The sequence below is a fragment of the Argentina anserina genome, chromosome 1 (genome assembly GCF_933775445.1).
Source record: "Argentina anserina chromosome 1, drPotAnse1.1, whole genome shotgun sequence".
Lineage (NCBI taxonomy): Eukaryota > Viridiplantae > Streptophyta > Magnoliopsida > Rosales > Rosaceae > Argentina > Argentina anserina.
In genome coordinates this window covers 21,484,329-21,507,367 of record NC_065872.1, presented here as the reverse complement: position 1 = coordinate 21,507,367, position 23,039 = coordinate 21,484,329, and the positions used below count along the sequence as shown (strand labels likewise).

Below are 23,039 nucleotides of genomic sequence, written 5' to 3'. Positions count from 1 at the left end.
ATCAAGCGGCCAAATCGCTCGTTCTTTATCAAATCCAAATCAAACTCAAATTCTCAAGATCAAGTGCACGTCACCCTTGAGCCAAGTCATATACGGAGATAGAATCAGAGGAGTTCACAAAGATTGTAACCCCGCGCTTGATATTCAATAAATCACATTTTATTTGTACACGTGTCTACAATCTTCTTTGTTTTCAGATTATCATTCTACAAATTGGCACGTCTAGTGGGACATTTTTGGCCTCTCATCTCCTTCTCTGAAGAAATCTTTCGTTTGTGCGATGGCTTCCAAGAACAACCAAGCCGTTCCATTGAAGAAATCCAAGTCCACAACCGGGAGGTTAAGCGGAGAGGTCGAGCCGGTCAAGAAATCCAAACGAGCATTCTCCAAATCAAAGACTGAATCGATTGCCCTTGTCACCTGTAGCGTGGCTAGGACTCAACTCACGACATTTTTGGCACATGCTAGCAAGCCTCGTCAACCAGTCATCACCTTGGAGAGCTTGGGAGCATGCCTCTCAGAGTGGGAAGAAGCAAGTATTTAAAGACAATGAGCCAAAAGAGCAATATCCTCTATCTGTTCATGGTGATGGTCATATCCTGGAAGACGTCTTCTCTGATGACGAATCAAGCACGGCGTCATACCATGGAAGTCCCAAAGAAGATGGCGATAACTTCATTCTATGGCACACAAATCCTTTTCTGACAATGCGCAGGTCTTGGTGACAGGGGCATCCACAATCGAGGAGCAACTCTCCAATCTGATGGAGATGGTTGAAAAGCTCATTCAAGTCTTGATCATTCAAGTCTGTCACATCCAGGTCAAACCCTTGAAGCTGCTCCGACGTTCTTCAAAACTAGCTCTCAGTTCTGGAATCTCTCGGATTTGGTACTTCTTATGTTTTGGATCAACAAGTCTTGCATCATGAAGAAAACTCTTGAAAGCCGCATGGTGAATGTGATGTGTAAAGCCTAATACACTTTTTTTTTGTTGATGTCAAGTCTATGAAATGAGAGCAGTCAAGCGATTAGGTCATTTACGTTCTTCAAACTCTTGAAAGCCGCCATGGTGAATGTGATGCGTAAAGCCTAACACACTTTTTTTTTGATGTCAAGTCTATGAAATGAGAGCAGTCAAGCGATTAGGTCATTTACGTTCTTCAAATTCTTGAAAGCCGCCATGGTGAATGTGATGCGTAAAGCCTAACACGCTTTTATTGACTGTTGTCAAGTCTATGAAATAAGAGCAGTCAAACGATTAGGTCGTTTACGTTCTTTAAACTCTTGAAAGCCTCCATGATGAATGTGATGCGTAAAGCCTAAAAGCTTTTATTGACTGCTTCAAGTGTATGAAATGAAAATAGTCAAGCGATTAGGTCGTTTACGTTCTTCAAATCCGCCAGAAATCAACGCGTAGTAGTCGAATGGCTAGATTGACCGCGACTCTCAGATTGTTGTCAAAATCCTACAAAAAAAAATGAAGTCAAAGTCAGACAAAAAAGGTCAAAGGTATGACAAAAAAAAAGTAAAAAAATCAGACCATTGTAAAAAAAAAAGTCAAATATCGGTCCATGACTAAACAAAAAAAAATGAGATCAAATGCCCGAGCCGAGCCATTCTTGAGCCGAGCCGTCCTTGAGCTGAGCCGAGCCGCCATAAAGGCATCATGACAGCATGTGCATGTTTGCTTAATGCCTTTAACTCCGCAATCGGCGCAAGTAAAGCAACAAAAAAGAGAAAACCGGTCCCCTTTCTCTCTCACCCCATTTAAATATCATCCCATTTGTCTCTTTTATCCCACCTCTCTTTCTCTCTATTTGCTCTCTTCCTGCTTTTGGTATCCAATCAGATAAAACCCGGCAGAGCTAGATCGCTCGCCTCCTCCTCTTCCACTCATGATGGAGCCGGAGCCCCCAACCCTAGCTGAGCAATACTCATTGGAGAAACCAGATGTGGTAAGCAAGCCTGTTGAAGTAAAAGTGGTTGAGACCCCATATGATGTTTCCAAGGAATTTGTCTCTAAGAAAGCTGAAGAAGCACCTGCTATTGTTCGTTCGGTACGGCTACTCGCTCGTCAGAATGAACAAATTCGTAGAGACTATGTTGAATAACTTCTTGAGGTATTATGAGAGCTTGGAGACTAGGCCGGTTTTCGAGGCGGTGGATGAGATGCTTAGATGGTCTGGATTGTACAATCTGACTACGAAGACTTTGGCTGAGGAGTTGGCTGATGCTGGACCGGCTCCCTTGTTGATCAAAGATCTTGACACTGTCATCACAAGAATCAATTATGGCCAAAGTGTCAGTATGAGTGGACTTACTGGTGCGGTTTCGTTGGCAGGATCTAGTGGAGGATTATGGTCTCTTCATCACCACAAATCCCAGGTCATGATTTTGCTTGACGACAAGAGCTTCCATGTCCTCTTTAACACTTCCATGGATTGAATGGGTCAGAATTCCAAATGGCTGCATATTGGTTTGTTGAAATGAATTTTACTCCCTTATTTGGCCGAGAAGCTACTTGAAGAAAGAAAAAAAAGGCAACACCAGAGACGTCTGTAAGGGGCTAAAGAATAGAAGTTTCAATTCACGGGAGACTACCTTTCTTTATTCTGTGTGTTGAATCAAGAAGATTGTAGGAGATTAAATAGAGAATTACAAAGAGACTTATGGGACAAAATGATGAAAAATGGCCCTGCTGCTCCCACTTATGAGTGGTCTTTGCCAGAAAGGAGTATTTATGCTGCCAGACTAGACTGTTGTTTGGTGAGATGCTCGGCCAAAATAAAAAAATTAAAAAAATGATGTGGATGTGATATGCATTTGTTTGTGTTTGGCCAAAATAGACACTAAAAATGATGATGGGCATGTGATTTTGTTCATGGGCATCAATGATAAGATTTGCCTAATTCTATATACCATCATGAACAAGATGAGTATTACTGTGTATCATGAATTTCGGTACTTTTCAGTATTACTGTCGCGAGGGCATAGACGTTTTCGGTGGTGGATGGAAAGATTTTCAAAATTAAATTCACCTGACTAAAATATGATGGAAAAATTACCACAAAATCTGCGGAGCCTCGGAAGCTAGCTCCACAAATTCTCCAAATCAAAGTGCATACTTCAAGCTGCGCTTTCGCCACGTGACGACATGTATGTCTGCAGCATGACTTGAAGTGGGGGCATTTGTAGACACATGAAATTTAATGAAGTAAATTATCTTCGTTAAATAATTACATCGACTAAGAACCCGACAAAATTGCACACGTGACCCAAAAGTAAAAAAAGTTGGTGTTAATCTGAATAAAACTTGTGTCAGCACATAAATGGATGATCGTAATTGATGTTACGTAATTCCGACGTAAATCGAAAATTGAATGTGTTTGACGATTCAAAATGGTAACCAGACATTTGATTGAATTAATAAGTTTCTTAACGGTTATAATTAAATCAATTATTATTTTCTGTTTAATTTAGTTATGAGAATAACTAATTTAAAATTAATCGGAAAATACATATTGATTTAATTATACAATTAAATAAATTTATTATTTTTAGTGTCATTAAAATATTCTACAAAATAGAAACCTTGACACTATAAATACCTCCTTCAACATAAAGAGAGGGGGGATATTTTTAGACTTGGAGAAGGAGGATTTTAGACTTGAGAAGAATGGAGAAAATCACTTGAGCAAGATCACTCTCAACAAATCCCGAAGTCTCTCAAGTCCATGAAGATCATCAAATCCACTAAGAATCGTCAAGCCACCGAATCGCTCGTTCTTCATCAAATCCAAATCCAAACTCAAGTCCACGAAGAATCATCAAGCGGCCAAATCGCTCGTTCTTCATCAAATCCAAATCTAAACTCAAGTCCACGAAGAATCATCAAGCGGCCAAATCGCTTATTTTTCATCAAATCCAAATCAAACTCAAATTCTCAAAATCAAGTGCACGTCACCCTTGAAACAAGTCATATATGGAGATAGAATCAGAGGAGTTCACAAAGATTATAACCCCGCGCTTGATATTCAATAAATCACATTTTATTTGTACACGTGTCTGCAATCTTTTTTATTTTCAGATTATTGTTCTACAGCAGAATAGGGAAATAATGTGTCTATCTGTAAATTAAGATACGGGGAATTAGACAGATCAGGTCACAAACAAAGATACAGGGATCTGTGTGTGTGTGGTGCACTTTTGTTTATCATAGCTACAAATGAAATAATGTAATCGTTTATAGATTTAAGCTAAAATTGTCAAAATACACCCCAAATTTGGCTGAAATTGTCAATTTGCACCTCGAATTTGTTTTTATGAGTCAATTTACCTCTTAAATTTGGTAAAAATTGCCAATTTGCACCTGATTCGTTAAATTTAACTGTTTCTATCCAATTTTGCGTCACATATCATGCACATGAGGGGTAATGTTGTCATTTTCTATTTATATTTTTCTTAAAAACAAATAAAAATATTCTTTAAAATGAGGATTATTTTTTTAATCAAATTAGTTATTTACTGTTCCGGGAGTATTCTATTCTACCATTGTATGTGTGTTAGCCTAATAGGTTTCATGTTAAGAGATAAATTAGCATTTATATAATAGATTAAGACTCAGAATCCTACGGGATTATAATTTTGTAATGCATATATATAGACCCCATATCATTCAATAAAGATACAGTTATTTCATCCTGCATCATTTACATCTTTTTTCTACATACTTAATCCTACTTCAAATTATATATTCAACATACCCACCCATTCAAATATAGTGTGTTGTGTATATACATATATATATATATATATATTTATATGTACACATTGTTGGAGGAACGAAACGAGAATAATAACGACGTAATGGAACACAACGTAACTGTTTATTGATTGATAATGTGACCTATATATAAGCATTACATAACCACAATTCCGTAGGATTCAGAATCCTAATCTATTACAGATATGTGAATCAATCTCTAACATGAAACCTAATAAGACTAATACACACACAATGGTAGATAGTTATTCTCCCGGAACAAATATTTATATTTTTAATTTTCAATGTATTTATTTATATTTTTTCTAATATCTTTTAACATATCATATCACGTAAAATTAATTTATTTTATTATTAAATATGAATAAATATATAATAACAATACTGCCTCTCAAATGCATGACATATGACTTAAAAATGGATGGAAAACATTAAATTTAACAGATAGGGTGCAAATCGGCAATTTTTACCAACTTTAGGAGGTAAATTGACTCAAATGCAAGTTCAGGGTGCAAATTGACAATTATGATCAAATTTATGGTGTAAATCGGCATTTTTGCCTAGATTTAATGATATGCGTTCGATAAGCTTCTTTCCCTTATGTCGAAAACAACCAAAAGTGAGAAGTTTTATTGAAGGGGTTAGAACCTAAATAAAAGAAAATAAGATATTAAGAACTGGAGCTATTTTTGTAATTAAATTAAGAGGAGGAAGCTGTTTATGAATCCTTAAAATGCCAGATGAAACTCTAGAAGCATTTCAAATGCAAAGTTTTAGATGTTACTCTAATATGTAATGGCTCACTAATCCCTTGTGTATATATACTAAAGGTTTCACTTTTTCTATCAAATTTATATCATCATGTTTTGCTCTATTTACTTATTTTGTTAGCGGTATTAGCCTGGTAGCAGAGCGCGGGCAAATTGCCTAGTTAATCGATAAACAAAGAGATTTTGTTTGTTTTGTTTTTTGTTTTTATTAGGTTTGAAGTGATTGTTTTTGCTTCTATTGAACCCAGATTGAGAGTGAGTTCTTTGTTCTGCGTGATCGTTCTCTCAATTCTTCTACTGGGTTGCTGAACTTTGTTTAGACCTCAGCTACAAGCTCTTCACCGGAGAAACCCCTACATTCGTAAGTATTCATTGATTGTCCTCATTTATTTCTATAATTGGATTGGAATTTACACTTGAGTTCCAATGTTGGTTTCAATTAGGCACTGCTGCTTTTTCTCTTTAATAGTTGTACATTTTATTCAGAAGGGATATTGAGTTGAGACTATTTGGTTTGGCTTTAAATGAGCCTGATATGAGCTCTTTGTATCTTATTATTATTATTATAATTCTGATGCATCTTCGTTATTTGGTTTGGGTAATCAAACAAGATGGAACATTCGAATCTTTGAGCAAAAAGTTGATACTAGTAGGTGTCTTTGCAATGCCCTTATGTGTCTTACAATTTTTGTTGAGCTCTTTCATAGGTTTACTTCTTTGTTCTTAAGCTCTGATATGATCTGAGTGTTTTCATAGTTTTACTTCTTTGTTTTTTAGCTCTGATATGATTTGAGCTCTTTAATGGTAGGAGATGTGTTGGAAAATGGTTGGAAAAATCATTTAAAACTAAATTTTAATTGATTAATTAAATTAAGTTAAACTTATAATTAATCAAAGATGAACATAGATTTGAGTTCTCCATAATGAGGGCTACAAGATCATATGTTTGTTTGTGTAATTTGGTTTGTGGGTGAATAAGAAATTGTCACTCAAAGATGGCTACTTAGAATGAGGGAAATGTATTTGTCCCACATTAGAAAAGAGAAATGTTGAAAAAACTTTATATAGAATCCATTGTGTATGGATTGTAAAGTGTGTAAGCCCCTTTATACCTTCTCGCGCACGCGTAGAGGGGGTGCAAATCCTAGGTCACAAGGGAAACTCGTGTATGCCCGTGCGACCTGCGGACACGAATGCAACACCGAATTGAGGGTCGGAACGCAGATTTTTTTTGCATTTCTAAAAATTTAGTTTTGACTTTTCAAATTCTTCTTTTGTAACAATTGAGTTATTGTGTGTTATGGAGAGTTATAACAGAATTGAAATCAATGTTTGTAACATATGTAACTCATATATGTTATGATCTTTTGATTTCTATAACAGCCATCTTATTAATTGCTGATTGCAAATCCTCACAGTATAAATAGCCACCATCATTTCATTGTAAAATCATTCCATTCGAAACACAATCCTCTCTCACTCTCAAAATTCTTAGCTTTTCTCTGGTGATAGAAAGAGATACCTTTCGAGTTCGTTGAAGGTTCTAGTTAGTAGTGCAACTTCCTAGAATCGTTTAGTCGTTATATCCTGGGAGACAAGCGCCAAACATCCTTGCACCGGTAGAGGAGGCGTAAACGTCTTAAGGACAGTGTGGTATCACACACGTCTCGACTAGTTCTTCCATCACCAATCGTTCGGTATTTTGGTTAAATTTCTTTTCGTGTTCTTCGTTTCTGATTTATAATTATTTATAATTCGACTTATTAAATTATATATGCAATATATCACTGTTTTTATAACAATATGTACTGTGTGGCGATTCAATTATCAGCCAGATTCTTCTGTTTCCATCAACTTAAGCAAATTATGAAATTAGTTGTAGGAGGTACCATACAATTATAATCAAACTTGGTTAATAGTGTGGATATATGAGCCGACCAAGAGTTTTTCCTCTCTAGACAGGAAGTTTGAATTAATTAGTCTCAAACATTTTCCCAACCCTTATTTGATAACTGTTTCATAACAAGTAAATTCACTCTTCGCCATTTGCTATCAGTCTCTCAAATTCTCTAAGGTGTGAAATTAACTATTTTAGCAATCTGTGTTTGGTTTTTGTATTTTGTGTTCCATTTCGAATGTTTGCCCGTTTGCCATGACCAAATGTTGTTATTGACCTGTCATCTTATCAGTTATTATCTATTCTAGTCACTATTTAGAGAGAGAGAGAGAGAGAGAGAGAGAGAGAGGATGGGGGAGATCAACAAGGACTTGGACGGAGTATCCACCCAGTGGGATGATATTCAGGCAAAGCTCGGCAATCTTCCGCCAAAGAAGCTGCCTTTTAAGCCCCCACCATTCACTCCTGCCGAGGACGAAGCCTCCGCTCTTAAAGACAAGTCTTGGATCGATAACAAGATTGAGCAGGACCTTGAAGATCTCGACGACGATCGCTTCCTTGAGGAATATAGGTAACTATAATTCCATCTTCGTCTTCTTCAACAATTCTTGTTGACAAACTAAAGAAACTCATACTTGTTAGCTGAGATTGAAACTTTGAGCTTAAATCCATAAGATTCAAGACTCAATTCACAAACATCAAATTTCGAGGAGTAAACTAGTGAATTCAATCAAATATAGTTACAGAAATGACATCTGGCTGTTCAGATGTTAAGCTTTAAGTATAAAAGAGATTGGGAAAGAAGCAACCATATTTGGAATCAGTAGGAAAAGTGGTGAAGCGAGGTTGATCGAGTTGAGCGTCAAGGCAAGCTCTATCGGTTCGGTTAACACCACTAGAATGCTCAAATTGTTGCTGTGTTTATATCGAGTACTGTATATGAGAGCTAAATGTTTTGGTGTGGTTTTGTTTGATAGGAGGAAGAGGCTGTCTGAATTGAGAGAAGCGACTAAGGTTGCAAGGCTTGGATCAGTGGTTCTGATTTCGGGATCGGATTTTGTGCGCGAGGTTTCTCAAGCTCTACCTGACGTTTGGGTGGTGGTGATTCTCTATAAAGAAGGAATTCCAGAATATGGATTGTTGATGCAGTGTTTAGCAGATTTGGCGACTAAGTACCCGGCAACTAAATTTGTGAAAATAATATCCACAGACTGCATTCCTAACTACTCAGATTGTAATCTTCCGACTCTTTTAGTGTACAACAGTGGCGCTGTCAATGCTAATCATGTTGGGATGCGTAGCTTTGGTCGGAGATGCACACCTGAAGGTATCCCTCTCCTTTCTTATACCGCTCTAACTTTCTTATTTTTGAACAGTTTGGAAGGTTCTTCCTTGAGAAATATAAAGAAGAAAAAAGTACAATGTTCTGATATGTACTTCTGTGGAATATAAAATTGCAAATCAACTGGTTGAAAGTAGCAAGCTTTAAATTTCAAAATGAAGATGGCTGAATGTTATTGTAGTTGGCTGGGTCTTTTGTGCAATAATTGGCATCTTGCAGAATATTTGATATTGCACAAGCATACCCTATATGAGTGTTTAGTTTTCTACTACGCATCTACTCATCTCGTATATGAGTGTTTGGTTTTCTTAAATCAAGTATCTTCGCACGAACTTTTGTGAAAAATATCAGTAACTCCTCCTTGATTACATTCATTTATGTTTTTACGGGAAATACACGTTTTAAGGGAATAGCATATTTATCTTCTGTACAGTTCAAAATAATGGATTTTCATTTGATATGAGTAGCGATCTATTTTACTTTTTAATAAAGGGCTCTTATTGATGTGTGCAAAGAATCGGTTTTTGTCTTCTTTTGCTATTTTGAAAAGCGAAGGTGGATCGTTGACATTATGGACTACGAAAGAACTCTGTAGATATTGCACAAAATTTGACTTCAACTAAGGAGAAGTCTATGCTTTAGCATATATGATGAACTACTCACTACTCCTTGAAGCTGGACATAGATAGTGAACACAATTCTGTTGTGCTTCACCAGATGACTGTATATACCTTGCATATCTGTGAAAGCTTGGTTTTGCTCGATGAACTAGAGATCATGTGACAGTTTGAAGTATTACAATATTTGCTGGTTTTAGTACCTTAGAATGTATAGTTTGATTAAATTGTTCATTACCGTTCACAATGTTATCATCTGTTTATCATCATTTGGCCTGTTTTGATTTTGTCATTGTAGCCCATGCTAATTTCTTATTATTGATGGCAAGCTTTTATGTACACAGTACATATGTTTCTTGCTCAAAATGTAAAATTAAGATCAATTTAGTTTTTTAGCTCAAATACTTTAGCTGATGATTGTTATTAGCATTCTCTTTGGACTTTGGGCTTATGATTGAAATTATCAAAATTCTTATCACTATTGAACTGTTCCTCTGTTCTTTTGAAATAATAGGTGTGGCATTAATTCTCTGCCAATCTGATCATGTACTTAATGATGGGCAGGGTGCTAATGATCGTTCAAGGGAATCTGTGATCTGGGGAGTTCACAAGAGGTTCATAGAGAAAGTGGTGACACAACATGAAGATAAGGACGATGGGTATTCCAGTGATTAGAACATTAGTGACTGTAAGTTGGTTTTTGAATTAGCTATTCATCAACCATCTGTCATTTCGCATTGGAGTGCAGATCTTCAATATCGGTAACAACTGATTTTCTAACTATACATTCCGGCACATTGTGATGCCGATCTTGTTGATATCGTGAAGAATTTGTTACTTAAGCTGAGCAAGTTTCTATTTCACATTACTCTTCGTATTGCATGCACTAATTTGGAGGAGTGACAAGCACTGATCTGTAGTTCTGTACTAACTAAGGCAAAACTAACTTGGTGAAAGTCTTCTAAAAAAAAACCCAACTTGGTGAAAGAAGGTAAAAAAAAAAACTTACTCTTCTCATCTTTCTTCAAGAGTTGAGGAGAATGTGTTCGATTTTATTCTTCATTATACAGTATTATGGTGCTCATTTCAATGATTTCATGACTGAGGTTAACAACTACTATCCTGGTCTTCATCGTTAATACGAATTTGTGTTAACATGATATATATAACCTGCATTAGTAGTACAATTCTGTTATGCAGAAGCAGGATTACGCAGCTGTTATGCAGAAACAATTGCATTTAGTAGTGACGAATTCTTAAGAATTATTCTTGTGGATGTCGCCTTCCTCATCGAAGTCTTACTGAGATTCCGATTTCGTCAGTTGTCGGAGGAGAATGATCGGCTATTCATCAGACCGTGGATGTTCGAAGATTTATGGATGGACTTGCTTTTGCTTGAAAATCAGCTGCCTTTCTTCATTCTTGAGGATTGTTTTGACGCTGACAAAATTCAAAGATCTTCCAACCTTTCTGAGAGGCTTTCCCTAATTGATCTAACTCATTTTTTTCTTCACAAACAAAATGCAGATAACGGAGGCAATTTGGAGATCATACGATCTTTTAAAGTAGCACATCTTGTTGATTTTTGTAGAAGCTTATATCTGCCACTGAAACCGTCAGCTACAAGAGGTCCAATACCAAAAACCACCCTTAGCATCACAGGGCTAAATCGCGCCGGAGTCAAGTTCAAGTTGGGATCGAGCAGTAACTTGTTTGACATACAATTCTGTAGTGGCGTGCTCAAAATTCCAAAGTTGGCTATAAGTGATCAGTTAGAGATAACTATCAAAAATCTCATTGCCTTTGAACAAACTGACTGCATGGAGACCATCATAGGTGACTATGCTTTTATCATCAACCGTCTTGTGAAGACCTCAAAGGATGTGGAGCTGCTTGTTGGTAATAGTATACTTGAAGATGGGCTTGGTAGTAGCTCTGAAGCTGCTGCTGTGATTAACAACCTTGCTGATTGATTGACTGTGGATCCCAAAGGATGCTCTTATGGGACAATTTTGAATGATTTGAACGAGCACTGCAGCAAGCCATGGCACCAGTGGCAGGAATACTTGCCTAAGCATCTTCTCCACTCAACTTGGGCAACCAAACCAATTGGGGCTGTTGTTTTACTAGTACTCATTTTCATACAGACTATGTCTTCTTATCTTCATAGGCTTACTCAGCTAAAGAGCAATCCTCACACTGTACGTCAATAACTCATTTGATGGGATGTGACTCCTTTAATTTCGCATATCGTAGTAGTGATTTCTAAGGTACGGGTATTCTTCAACTTCGGTTTTGGTAATGATATCACTAGTTGTTTCATTGTTATTTTGTTTCGAGAGGTTTCGGTTTGGTCCCCTTCTCTTGTTGTTCACTTATGCTTTGATTGATTCAATAGTATTAGGGAGGTTAGTCCCCTCGTTCTCTTTCTTATTGTGTATCTTGCTTGTTATTTTGATGAATCAATCACAGTATTTCAACCCAGTTGTGTTTACACATGCCTCCAAATATTTGGGTTCAGCAGTCTTCATCCTTATGTATCTGAGCTTATTGGATTTCTGATTAGCTAATATGATGGCACTAATTGCTTAAAAAGCTACTGCAGTGAAACTCATCCGTTATTTATCTGACTTTAGCTTCACCAAAACTGATCTACCACTTATACTTCAGAAAAAGGATTGTGCCTGCTGCCTAGATAACTAGAATCATCAACAAATGCTATCTAAAAAGAGAATTAAAGAATACCATCTTGTTTTACTATAAGGAATCTTATAACGTGTTATTGATTTTCAGTTTAATGCCAGATTGCTATCTTATTAAAGTTGAAACCTTTGTGGGATTAAAAAATTGAACAATCATAAATGTACAAGAAGGATTGATGTTGGTACCACAATTCTGCTTCTTAAAAAGATAACTGAGGTTGCAAGTTATCTGCAGTAATAGTTTGACGTTGCCTCTGGAAATAAGGATGAAGACTACGAACTCCCTCCAAGTATAGAGGCGTCTGCATTTCAATCAGTCGTGAAACCTACACGGCAAACACATATCTTCAGCATACATTTCCTTCAAATTTTCAAGCCTACATGCCTAAGAAATGTTGGGCCATGCTAACAAATTAGGGTGAACAAATAATAAATAACAAATAAAATCATCCGAATAGCAGATATAAACTTCACATGCCCAAATTCATCTCCATGATAAAAAATCCAGTGTTCAAAAGTGACAAGACCCTGATAGTCACATATTTATATGACTTTTATTGTGTTAATTATTCCTTTTACTTAGCTATTTTGCAATGTTTTTATATTTTAATTAACTTTATTATTTTTAGGTATTTTGAAGTGGAATAAAGAAGAAGAGAGAAGAAAGAGAGGAAAATCCAATTCCTAATTCGAATATCTTGACAAGAAGAGAAAAATGTGAAATTCCGGTAATTTTCCGAGCATCACCATTTTTGGTGGTGTCATGCATTTTCGGGCTAATTTTATGGAGGAACAAGGACGGAGCAACACATTGTTCTATCAGAACTAGATCACATCTTTTTAGTTGAGATTTAACTATACTATTTTTTCTCTCTTTGTCACAAAATCATGACACACCATTGTCCAAAAATTCACACTTATATTATGCAAAAATCTGATTTTATTTTGAGTGTAATCATCACCTCTAGGTCCATAATTTCATTATTTATCATCCACTTCCTCCATGATCATCCACTTAATTCCACTTCCTTTCATGATCACCCACTTCTTTCCACTTCATTCCATGATCACACACTTCCTTTTACTTAATTCCACGATCACCCACTTCCTTTCATGATCAATCACTTCCTCCATGATCATTCACTTCTTTCATGATCACCCACTTCCTTCCACTTCATTCCATGATCACTCACTTCTTTCATGATCACCCACTTCCTTCCACTTCATTCCATGATCACTCATCTCACTCACTACATCATTATCTCCCACTTTTCTCGACTTTTTCCACCACCATTCTCCTCTATAAACACCTCCATCATCACCATCTTCATACACACTATTTTTCCACAACCAACCAAGAGAAAGAGAGAGAGAGAGAGAGGGGAAGAAAAAAATAGAGAGAAGAAGAGAAGAGAAATGAGAGAAGACGAACATGGAGAGCCGAAGCGAAATCACCTTCAATCTCTTTAAACTACAACTCACATATCCTCAATGTGCTAAAATCTCATTAAGCCTCCACAAGAAAAAGGAAGTTCGGTCTCTTCTCCTTTAATTCATCTCTCATGTATTCTTTGATGTTTTTATTCAAGATTATGTGTAACTAAATTCCTTTATAGTTAGGGGCTAATCAAAGCTCTAGATATGTCTTCGATTTCAAACTCCAATTGATTTATATAATTTTATATGAGAATTTTTTCAATGATTGTTCATTGATAATTCTATTGCATGTCTCATTAGGTTGATACTTTACATGTTTTATGGTTTTATTATCTTAAATATGTATATGACCGACATATCGTTGCATATTCGATGAGAGATAACAAGTTTTTTGCATGTACTTGTGTGAAGTGATTCTTTAGTAATCTAAGACTACTGACATTGACCTTAGATTCTTTGTGGTGGATCTCTTGGGAAGAGCTGGTAGGATTGAAGAGGCCTTAGTTGCAGTGGAAAACATGCCTATGAAGCCGTCTGGAAGCATATATTACTGAACTCATGCCGACTCAAGCGAAAAGTTTCTCTTGCAGAGCGGGCTGCAAGGGAGTTGTTTGAGCTTGAACCTAACAATCCCGGGAATTATGTCGTTCTCTCGAATATTTATGCAAATGCAGGGATGTGGGACGGCGTCAATAGGGTTCGAGAACTTACGAAGGAGAAGGGACTTAAAAAGGAGGCTGGATGCAGTTGGTTACAAATAGGGAGTAGGTTCCACACATTTGTGGCGGGTGGGAATTTTCAATTTCGTAATTCGATTGAGTTTAAGAGAGATTGGAAGGAATTGACGGATGCAATGGAAGAGGTTGGCTATTGCTGACACCAGTGTTGTCTTACATGATGTAAATGAAGAAGTGAAATCAATGTGGATTTGTGGGCACCAGTCCATACTGCTGCTGGAATGCCAATTAGAATTACAAAGAATATTCGTGTATGTGCAGATTGCCAGTCTTGGGTGAAAATAGTTTCAATGGTTACAATCCGCAACATCTGAACCGTTGATTAAGGAAGGGCCCAAAGAAACACAAAAGGAGAGCAACACAACCGTCCGATGAGAACGGGGCCGAGGCCTTTTCATTCTCACCGCAAAACAAAAACCTCGTCAAATTCTCAGATTCAAGGAAGAAGAAGATTAGATGGCCCGTACGAAGCAGACTGCTCGGAAATCGACAGGAGGCAAGGCTCCGAGGAAGCAGCTGGCGACGAAGGCGGCCCGGAAGTCGGCGCCGACGACCGGAGGAGTGAAGAAGCCGCACAGGTACAGGCCGGGAACGGTGGCGCTGCGTGAGATCCGGAAGTACCAGAAGAGCACGGAGCTGCTGATAAGAAAGCTCCCCTTCCAGAGGCTTGTTCGAGAAATCGCTCAGGACTTCAAGACGGATCTCCGCTTCCAGAGCCACGCCGTCTTGGCCCTCCAGGAGGCGGCGGAGGCCTACCTTGTTGGGTTGTTTGAGGACACCAATCTCTGCGCCATTCATGCCAAGAGGGTCACTATTATGCCCAAGGATATTCAACTTGCCAGGAGAATCAGGGGCGAGAGGGCTTAGGGAATGATCTAGTTCTGTTCAATCATTCAATGGGAGATCGCTTTTTTTTTCTTTTTAGGGATTTCAAAGAGAGACTTTGGTTTCATAATTGAATATGTTTAATTAGTTCCCAATGTCTATATCTAAATTTGCGTTTTTAGGGATTTTAATCCTTAATTATGCTTTTATTTGTTCTTAACTATTGGAATTACAATTCTGATTTACCATGGTCCAAATTTCCTTACCCTTTTTTTCTTCAGGGTAAATTTTATTTCAATTGCATTCTAGAGAAGGAAGACTTTGATTTCAATTGCATTTGTGTTTAAGCTCTAATATCATATTGATTTTCTTTTATTAGTTCCCTGTCTCTACCTAATTTTGCGTTTACAGAAGGGTAAATTCCTCCTATGGTACCTGATGTTTGGCTACTTGGACAATTTGGTACCTGATGTATGAAAGCGGACAATTTGGTACCTAAAGTTTTCAAATTTAGGCCATTTTGGTACCTCTATCAATTTTGACCATATTTTCAGGGTTATTTCCGTCATTCTAGTCCTAAATTCATTAAATTCACATTTTTCTTCATTTCTTCCTATAATTGCCTCTTTTTGGAGATAATTAAATTGATATATCTACTCCACTTAACATCTACTTTGCATATATCGAAAATAATTTTTTTTCTTAATATACTCATTGTATCCTAATTATTTTATGCAAAGGAAATAAATTGCCTTTATGCAATTGTAATTTTTTTCAAATTTTTTTTAATTACTTATAATTAAAATTAATTTATATTGATAGCTACATTATGAAAACTCATATACGTAAATCATCACAGATACTAAGTGGATGAGTTATCAAATTTTTAGTGATAACTTAGAGGCAATTTGGAGGTATTATAAAAAAATGAAGTAAAGTTGAGATAAGATGACGGAAATAACCCTGAAAATATGGTCAAAATTGACATAAGTACCAAAATGGCCTAGATTTGAGAACTTTGGGTACCAAATTGTCCGCTTTCATACATCAGGTACTAAATTGTCCAAGTAGCCAAACATCAGGTACCATAGGAGGAATTTACCCTTTACAGAAATTCCCAAATGATACTTGTTTGTGACTATTGGAATTACGAGTCTGATTCACCATGTTCCAAATTTCCTTAACCCTTTATGGGTAAATTGTACAGAAAATAGTTGAGAATTTGGGTCCATTTTGGAAAAGAAAGAAGCCACAAAATCAAAACCCAACATGTGAAATTGGTAGAGGCAACGTTACATGAAAAATTGGTAGATTGTTACTAGTAGATAAGATACTAGATAAGAGAATAAAGAGTCTTACCCACACAAAGGCCACACAGGCAGAACCCAGAAATGTCTGAGAATCCAAAAATACGTTTCGGCGTATTAGGATGTGCAAACATAGCTAGAAAGGTAGCTCGCGCCATAAACCTGGCACCCAACTCAACCCTGTACGCCATTGCAAGTCGCTCCATCGACAAAGCTCACAACTTTGCAGCCAACAATGGGCTGTCCTCTCAGACCCTGAAAATCTATGGCAGCTATGATCAGCTGCTCGACGACCCATGTGTCGACGTGGTGTACATGCCTCTGCCCACTAGTCTTCATCTTCACTGGGCTGTCTTGGCTGCCCACAACAAGAAGCACTTGCTCTTGGAGAAACCAGCCGCTCTTGATGTGGGTGAGCTTGATCAGATTCTCCAAGCTTGCCAATCCAACGGTGTGCAGTTCATGACTGGCAGTATGTGGCTGCATCACCCTAGGACTGCCAAGTTGAAGGACTTTATCTCTGATTCCAAGCTCTTTGGCCGAATCAACTACGTGAGTTACCAACTATATTATTACTTGATCAGTTAATTCATTCTTATTTGATTTTGGTCTCTAACTCAATCATGCAGTGTAGACTTCAAATGGCTGTGCGTGTTTAGTTATTAGACTAGTGCCTTATGACCAAAGAAAGATGAATTTTGAGGAAGTTGTCTTAATTTGATCCTGTATACGGAGAAATAAAATTTTGCTCATAGTTTAAGAAGTTATAAAGGTTGATTCTTGATTGTTGCAGCAGTAATTTGTTTAATGTAGTTTGAATCAGTTGATTATATCATATGTGCTTCAAGCCTTCAACCTAACTTGTACCATCCATCATATCCTTTTCCACTTTTCAGATTCATAGCTCGTCGACACTTTCAGGAACCAAAGAATTTTTGGAGAACAACATAAGAGTGAAACCGGATTTAGATGCTCTTGGAGCGCTTGGGGACTTAGGCTGGTACTGCATTGAAGCCATTTTGTGGGCTAAGGACTACCAACTACCTACTACAGTCACTGCTCTACCAGATGTCACAAGAAACTCTGCAGGGGTCATCTTGTCTTTCACCGCATCAATACAATGGGAACCACTGGACCAAACCGTTGCGACAATTCACTGTTCTTTCCTCTCCCACACGTCCATGGACTTGTCTATATCTGCCTCTAATGGTACTATCCGTTGCAACGACTACATAATTCCGTATGCGGAGAATTATTCTGCATTTGAATTCACATCAGGTGCAAAATTTGCAGAACTCCACATTGGGTGGACTGTAGTACCTAAAGAAGTTAGAGTGGTTTCTCAGCTGCCACAAGAGGCCTTGATGGTTCAAGAACTCACAAGGCTTGCCGAGGGCATCAGGGAATTTGGGTTTTCACCGGACAAAAAATGGCCACAAATTAGCAGAAATACACAACTAGTATTGGATGCAGTGAAGAAATCCATTGATCTTGGCTTTGAACTTGTAAGGGTGGGATTCTGATGGCTTTTGATTACCTCATGTTCTGGTAACTACATGCTCAACATCATACATTAGATTCTTGAAGATCGTTAAATCTTGATGTTCCTCTAGTACAATCAATAAGCAGATATAAATCTTCTTTTACTATAGTTTCATTTATTGATGACTTCTACACTGAAAAATAAATAAATAAAGAACGAAAGAGTAAATGTTGACTTCTATATGAGTAAATGTTGCACCTACACTTAGATATCTTGGTCTTTGGAGCATTTTTCTTCTCTCGTCTTAATTTCTTTAGATATTGTAGCATCTCTTCACGGAAAAAGGTGTCAGGGAATTGATCCTTTCGTGTTTTTTTCCCTGACTTGCTGCTATCATCTTTCTTCTTATCTTCATCGCTTTGTTTGAGTCTCATGTATGAATCCATGCCAAGATTGCTGAAACCAAATTCAAATCAAAATCAATTTACCAGCGGAGCTTTTCAATTATGATACACTTTAAAACAGTTCTTCAGATTTCGAACTTCATATGCATTAAACTTTTGAATCAGTTGATAATTCAAGATCATATAAAGCGAACTAGTATAATCCAGAAGACAAGTCTACAATCAGAAGTCATATGTTTTAGGGTTTGGACACACCTTCGTAATGCTATGAACATTGTGTGAGGATTACGGCTCTTGGTTGCGCAACTTCAAGAATTACTGATGATATTTCTTAGTTTCACAATGATCATGAATTAATAAAGAAAACTACATGACTATGTTTCCTTAAAGTTTCTGATCAATCCCCCAAAGTACAAGGAAAGAATCGAAAAACTAATTTCCATGATAATTCTACGTCTCTATTTAGAATCGCATTCAGTTTGTTTACAAATTACAATAATTTCCTTTCAGAAAAAAAAAACATAACAATAATTTTTGTCAATGCCTGAGATTCATAATGAAAACTCAACCATTGAGCTCCGAAAAGCTATTACAATACATCCAAAATTGGGTGATTCTAGTTGCACCTCTCTAATTACTTATTGTACCTCGAGTTAACTTTTTTTCTCAAAATCTGATTTTACCTCTTTTTTTATTTTTATCTGGACCTCTTTTCTATTTTAATATGATTTCTCTCTGATTTGACAGATGTGAAGAGAACTCATTTGGAAATTCATGTGCTTTGTACATTCAATCAAATAAAAACCAAAATAAATTTACATTTGTTCACAACTCATTGAAATCATAATATATAGAACACTTTTATATTGAGGGCTATAGTGGAATGAAGGAGTTTCTATTCATATCTCTAAAAACGGTATTTAGACCTCTTTACTCAGTAGACCTCCAATTTGCTTTTATAGATACCTAAAATACTATTTAGACCTATAAAGTTTTCCTAAAATGCTCATTATCTAATTTGATATATCAAATCATACTACTATCTATTAATTTCTTTCATACTCTATTTCAAATTCTATACAACTCAAAAAATGCATAATAATCACACAAATTATCTTCTCGAATTAATTCGATCACTCTTCCACTCGTTTTCTAAATTCATAATAAATTAGTAAACTATATTTTTCATTCATTGATAGTAACATCAACATACATGAAATATTTTAACCTCTAATTAACGAGTTTTGTTCATCAACGTATATGAAATATTATAACCTCTAATAAACGAGTTTTATTTTTTTAGCTCAAATCGAAGTTTATGAGAAATTCTATATAGTTATATAGTTTATACATTAAATCGTCCACATTCAACTTGATGTTTATCAACTACATTAATTTTTTTACTAATGATGTTTATAAAAAAAAGAAGGTAATCAATTAAATTATTTAATGCAATTTGATATCCCATTTTGAATTGTCTAGCAATAAATATAAAGGATAATTATCTACATTAGTACTTTATAATAGATAAGTAAGGAATTATTTCCCTTCTTGTATTTTTATTGTTATATGTTTTTTGGTAATTTCATATCATTGACTAAATCAAAACGATATAGGAAAAAGATGAAGGTCCAAGTGCCATTTTAAGAGGTATGAATAGAAACTCTCGGAATGAAATCTGCTTGCTTAACTAGAAAAGGGTCAATGACTTCCACAATGATATGTTGCGTTTGAAAGCAGGTCTCACGTTATGTGGCAAGGAAATCACAGAAGGTGATATGATCTAGAAAACTCTTTCCACTTTCCCTACAATAGCACTTATACTAGCGAACCAGTACAAGCTGAAGTATGACAACAAAAGAACCACTACATTCCATAAGCTAATCACCACACTGCAAGTAGTTGAACAACATGATTAGGTTCTTCTAAACAATTATACCTGACTTTTTGGGACAAAGAAAATTTCGAAGCTAACTATGGCAAGGTAAATGATGGAAAGAACCCCAAAGAAAAGGGGACTGAACATGTTGGCCCTTACCCACGAGGAGACAATGCACCACGTGGAAAGGGACTTGGAGGTTGTGGTATGAGCCATGGAGGTAATTAGATTATTGCTTGGTCTTAAAGTCTATCTTTTTTTAATAATGGTTTGTTGGTTTAGATTTTTCTTATGAGACCTTAATCTTATTATTGTTGGCTTATAATAAATTTTGGATTTTATTCTGAAGCAAAGAATTTATTCAAATTTTTTTTGAAAAGTATTTGTGAGAATGGAATAAAAACACGTATATTACCTCTAATAAATGTGATTGGAAACACATTTTAGAAAAATTGACGTGCTAGTTTAGTGAAATGTACCTGGCTACTATTTGGATCATTGGATCCTATGTCATCACTATATGTATGACATTAAGGGTACAAAATAAAATGTTAAATTCTCACTCTTACAAAGAATATGATGTGATTTTTTGAGGACTAATCCATCTAGAAAAACGGATCATTCAGGTACTATGGTTTTGGAGTATGCTTCGACAAACTGGTCACATATTGAATTAATGTCCACATGCAATGTTATATATGCAAAACTCTCACAACCCTAATCATCTTAAGCAATGGTTATGCATCCAGCATGCCTATCTCTACATGGAGTTATGCAATATTGCATGCAACCTTACTTTATTTGTTTCAGACCTACTACTAGCTAGCTAACCATTTCTATTGCGTACCAGTTGGTTCCTCGATATAAGCCTGACATTCAAACTTACACATAGTTGGTTGTACAATACATGTGCGTATTGCGCCTCCTCAACGCATTAAAATTGGTCTTTAGAGATGATTAGGTGTTTTATGTTGGATATGATTCACCAACAATAATCATCCGTTACACAGAACCCTTGACAGGCGATATTTCAACTGCTAAATTTGCGGAGTCACTTTGATGAGACAATCTTCTCGTCGTTAGGGGGACATAAGTAAATGGATTTTCTAAGGGAACGACATGAATTGTCTCCACTATGTCTCATTCTGATTCTTTAACCTACATGCATAGTAGTTTCGAGGCCTGATACGTTTACTGATTTCGCTTAGTGATGAGATCACACATACCAGCTACAAACATGCCAACAAGGTTAAAAGTCCCCAATAAGGGGCATAGTGCTGAAGATAGAGGCACCACAACTACACTTACCGAAGGTGTGGTTGAGGCCGTGGCTCTCTAAAAGGAAGAAAGGGAGATAACCTGATTTGATTAACATTTGCCCAATGAAGAAGAGGGCGGGTAAGGCACACCAAATCATTAATGTAAACAATCACTCTTGAGATTGTCTCTAATTGAAGTTATGTCCATGAATCAATATTGGAGGATGCTCCGATGTTTGAAATGATTCCAGAGAACATGAACTCTCAATAGATTATGAGAGTGCATATACATTGATGATATAAACAATTAATGCTCTAGGAATCATAGAGCACAATGATATCGAAACACGCTCTATTGTGAATTGTCAACAACGAGCATATTGGCTTAAATAGAAATACAATCCAGACATAAATGACAAAGAACATGTATTTGGTTAGGTAGTGCTAACCTCACCAAGTGTAAAGCTTGTAAGGACATAAACGATTTTGTCAAAAAGTGTAATGAGAAGAATGCAGTCTTGAAGTATGAGGTTCGCCTTGTGGTGCAAGGTTTCTCACAAACGCTCTGGAATTACTTAGTTCCTGAAATGAAAATGCATCCCTAAGTGGCCCCTTGGTTGGGATGAAATATAAGAATGATTAACAACCTCTGCGTATTCACAAAGAAACGAGTTCTGAATTTGCACGTTGTATATCTTGATGGTATAAACATAATAAATACTCTTGAGGAAATAAGAGAAACCACGAGGTACATGAAATCCAAATCTGAGATAAAGGGTTTGGGAAAACTTGATTTCTTCTAGGCCTTGAACTAGAGCATTGAGTTTGTGGAATTCTAATCCACTAGTCTACATGTATCAAAAAGATGGTTAGGTGAATTAATACGGACAAAATGCATTCTTTTAGCACTCCCATGATCGATCGAAAATTGGATGTCAAGAAGGATCCATTTAGCCCAAAGGAAGAGGTATTGGGAACTGAAATCCCCTACTTATGTGTAATAGGTGCATTATTGTACTTAACTCAATGTATTCAACCAAATATCGCATTCTCATTGAACTTGTTAGCTCAAGCGCTAATGCAATGTCATTGGAATAATATCATGAATGTATTTTGATACTAAAGGGAACCATTGACTTAGGACTATTCTTTCCCTATAGAAGATGGACAACAAATGAAACTGTAGGAAAAAGTTAATGGCGAATGTGCCAACCTCTATAGTACAACAATAGGCGTTCGTCAAGATTTAAGTAAGATCGAGGAGAATGAGACATTTGTTTACCACATCATTGCCTAAGATCACATGTGAGAAATTTATGAAAACATGAAGGATTTCCAAGCTCCCTTGATTGATGTAAGGATGAAGGGGAGGAGTAGACTTCAGGGCTTCAGGGTTTTCAAGGCTATGTGTCTTATGAGTTCGAGTTTTCAAGGCCTGTGTGACATAGTAAAATTATGACAACATTATGGACTGTCTAAACATAAAGTCACCTGTGTTAAATTTGTGTTGTATCAAGATAGACGGCACGTAGGATATACGACTTCTACCATTCCTACAGACAACCATACACTTTTTGGTCTTAATGTCCTACCAGAAT

At 36.5% G+C, this 23,039-nt stretch overlaps 5 protein-coding genes across 5 annotated transcripts in view; 4 read left to right on the top strand and 1 right to left on the bottom strand.

Annotated features, from left to right (window-relative positions):
- LOC126791983 (40S ribosomal protein S17-like) overlaps positions 1-23,039 on the bottom strand; it is a 56,409-nt gene that overhangs the window by 15,238 nt on the left and 18,132 nt on the right. The window lies entirely within an intron of this gene.
- On the top strand, positions 7,782-10,613 carry LOC126791903 (uncharacterized). Its single transcript, XM_050518399.1, has 3 exons — positions 7,782-8,020; positions 8,427-8,776; positions 9,923-10,613. The coding sequence occupies exons 1-3, from the start codon at positions 7,800-7,802 to the stop codon at positions 10,081-10,083; spliced, it is 732 nt and encodes a 243-aa protein (XP_050374356.1). The 5' UTR covers positions 7,782-7,799; the 3' UTR covers positions 10,084-10,613.
- LOC126803847 (UPF0481 protein At3g47200-like) lies at positions 10,578-11,888 on the top strand (the record flags this gene model as incomplete). The annotated part of the gene is made up of 1 exon (XM_050531573.1): positions 10,578-11,888. A coding segment is annotated over one exon (804 nt), but the record flags the coding sequence as incomplete, so codon positions are not given.
- LOC126791998 (histone H3.3) lies at positions 14,690-15,407 on the top strand. The gene has a single exon (XM_050518512.1). The coding sequence runs from the start codon at positions 14,741-14,743 to the stop codon at positions 15,149-15,151; it is 411 nt and encodes a 136-aa protein (XP_050374469.1). The 5' UTR covers positions 14,690-14,740; the 3' UTR covers positions 15,152-15,407.
- LOC126791864 (uncharacterized oxidoreductase At4g09670-like) lies at positions 16,491-18,083 on the top strand. The gene is made up of 2 exons (XM_050518362.1): positions 16,491-16,968; positions 17,313-18,083. Exons 1-2 carry the CDS (start codon positions 16,501-16,503, stop codon positions 17,937-17,939), a joined length of 1,095 nt encoding a protein of 364 aa, XP_050374319.1. The 5' UTR covers positions 16,491-16,500; the 3' UTR covers positions 17,940-18,083.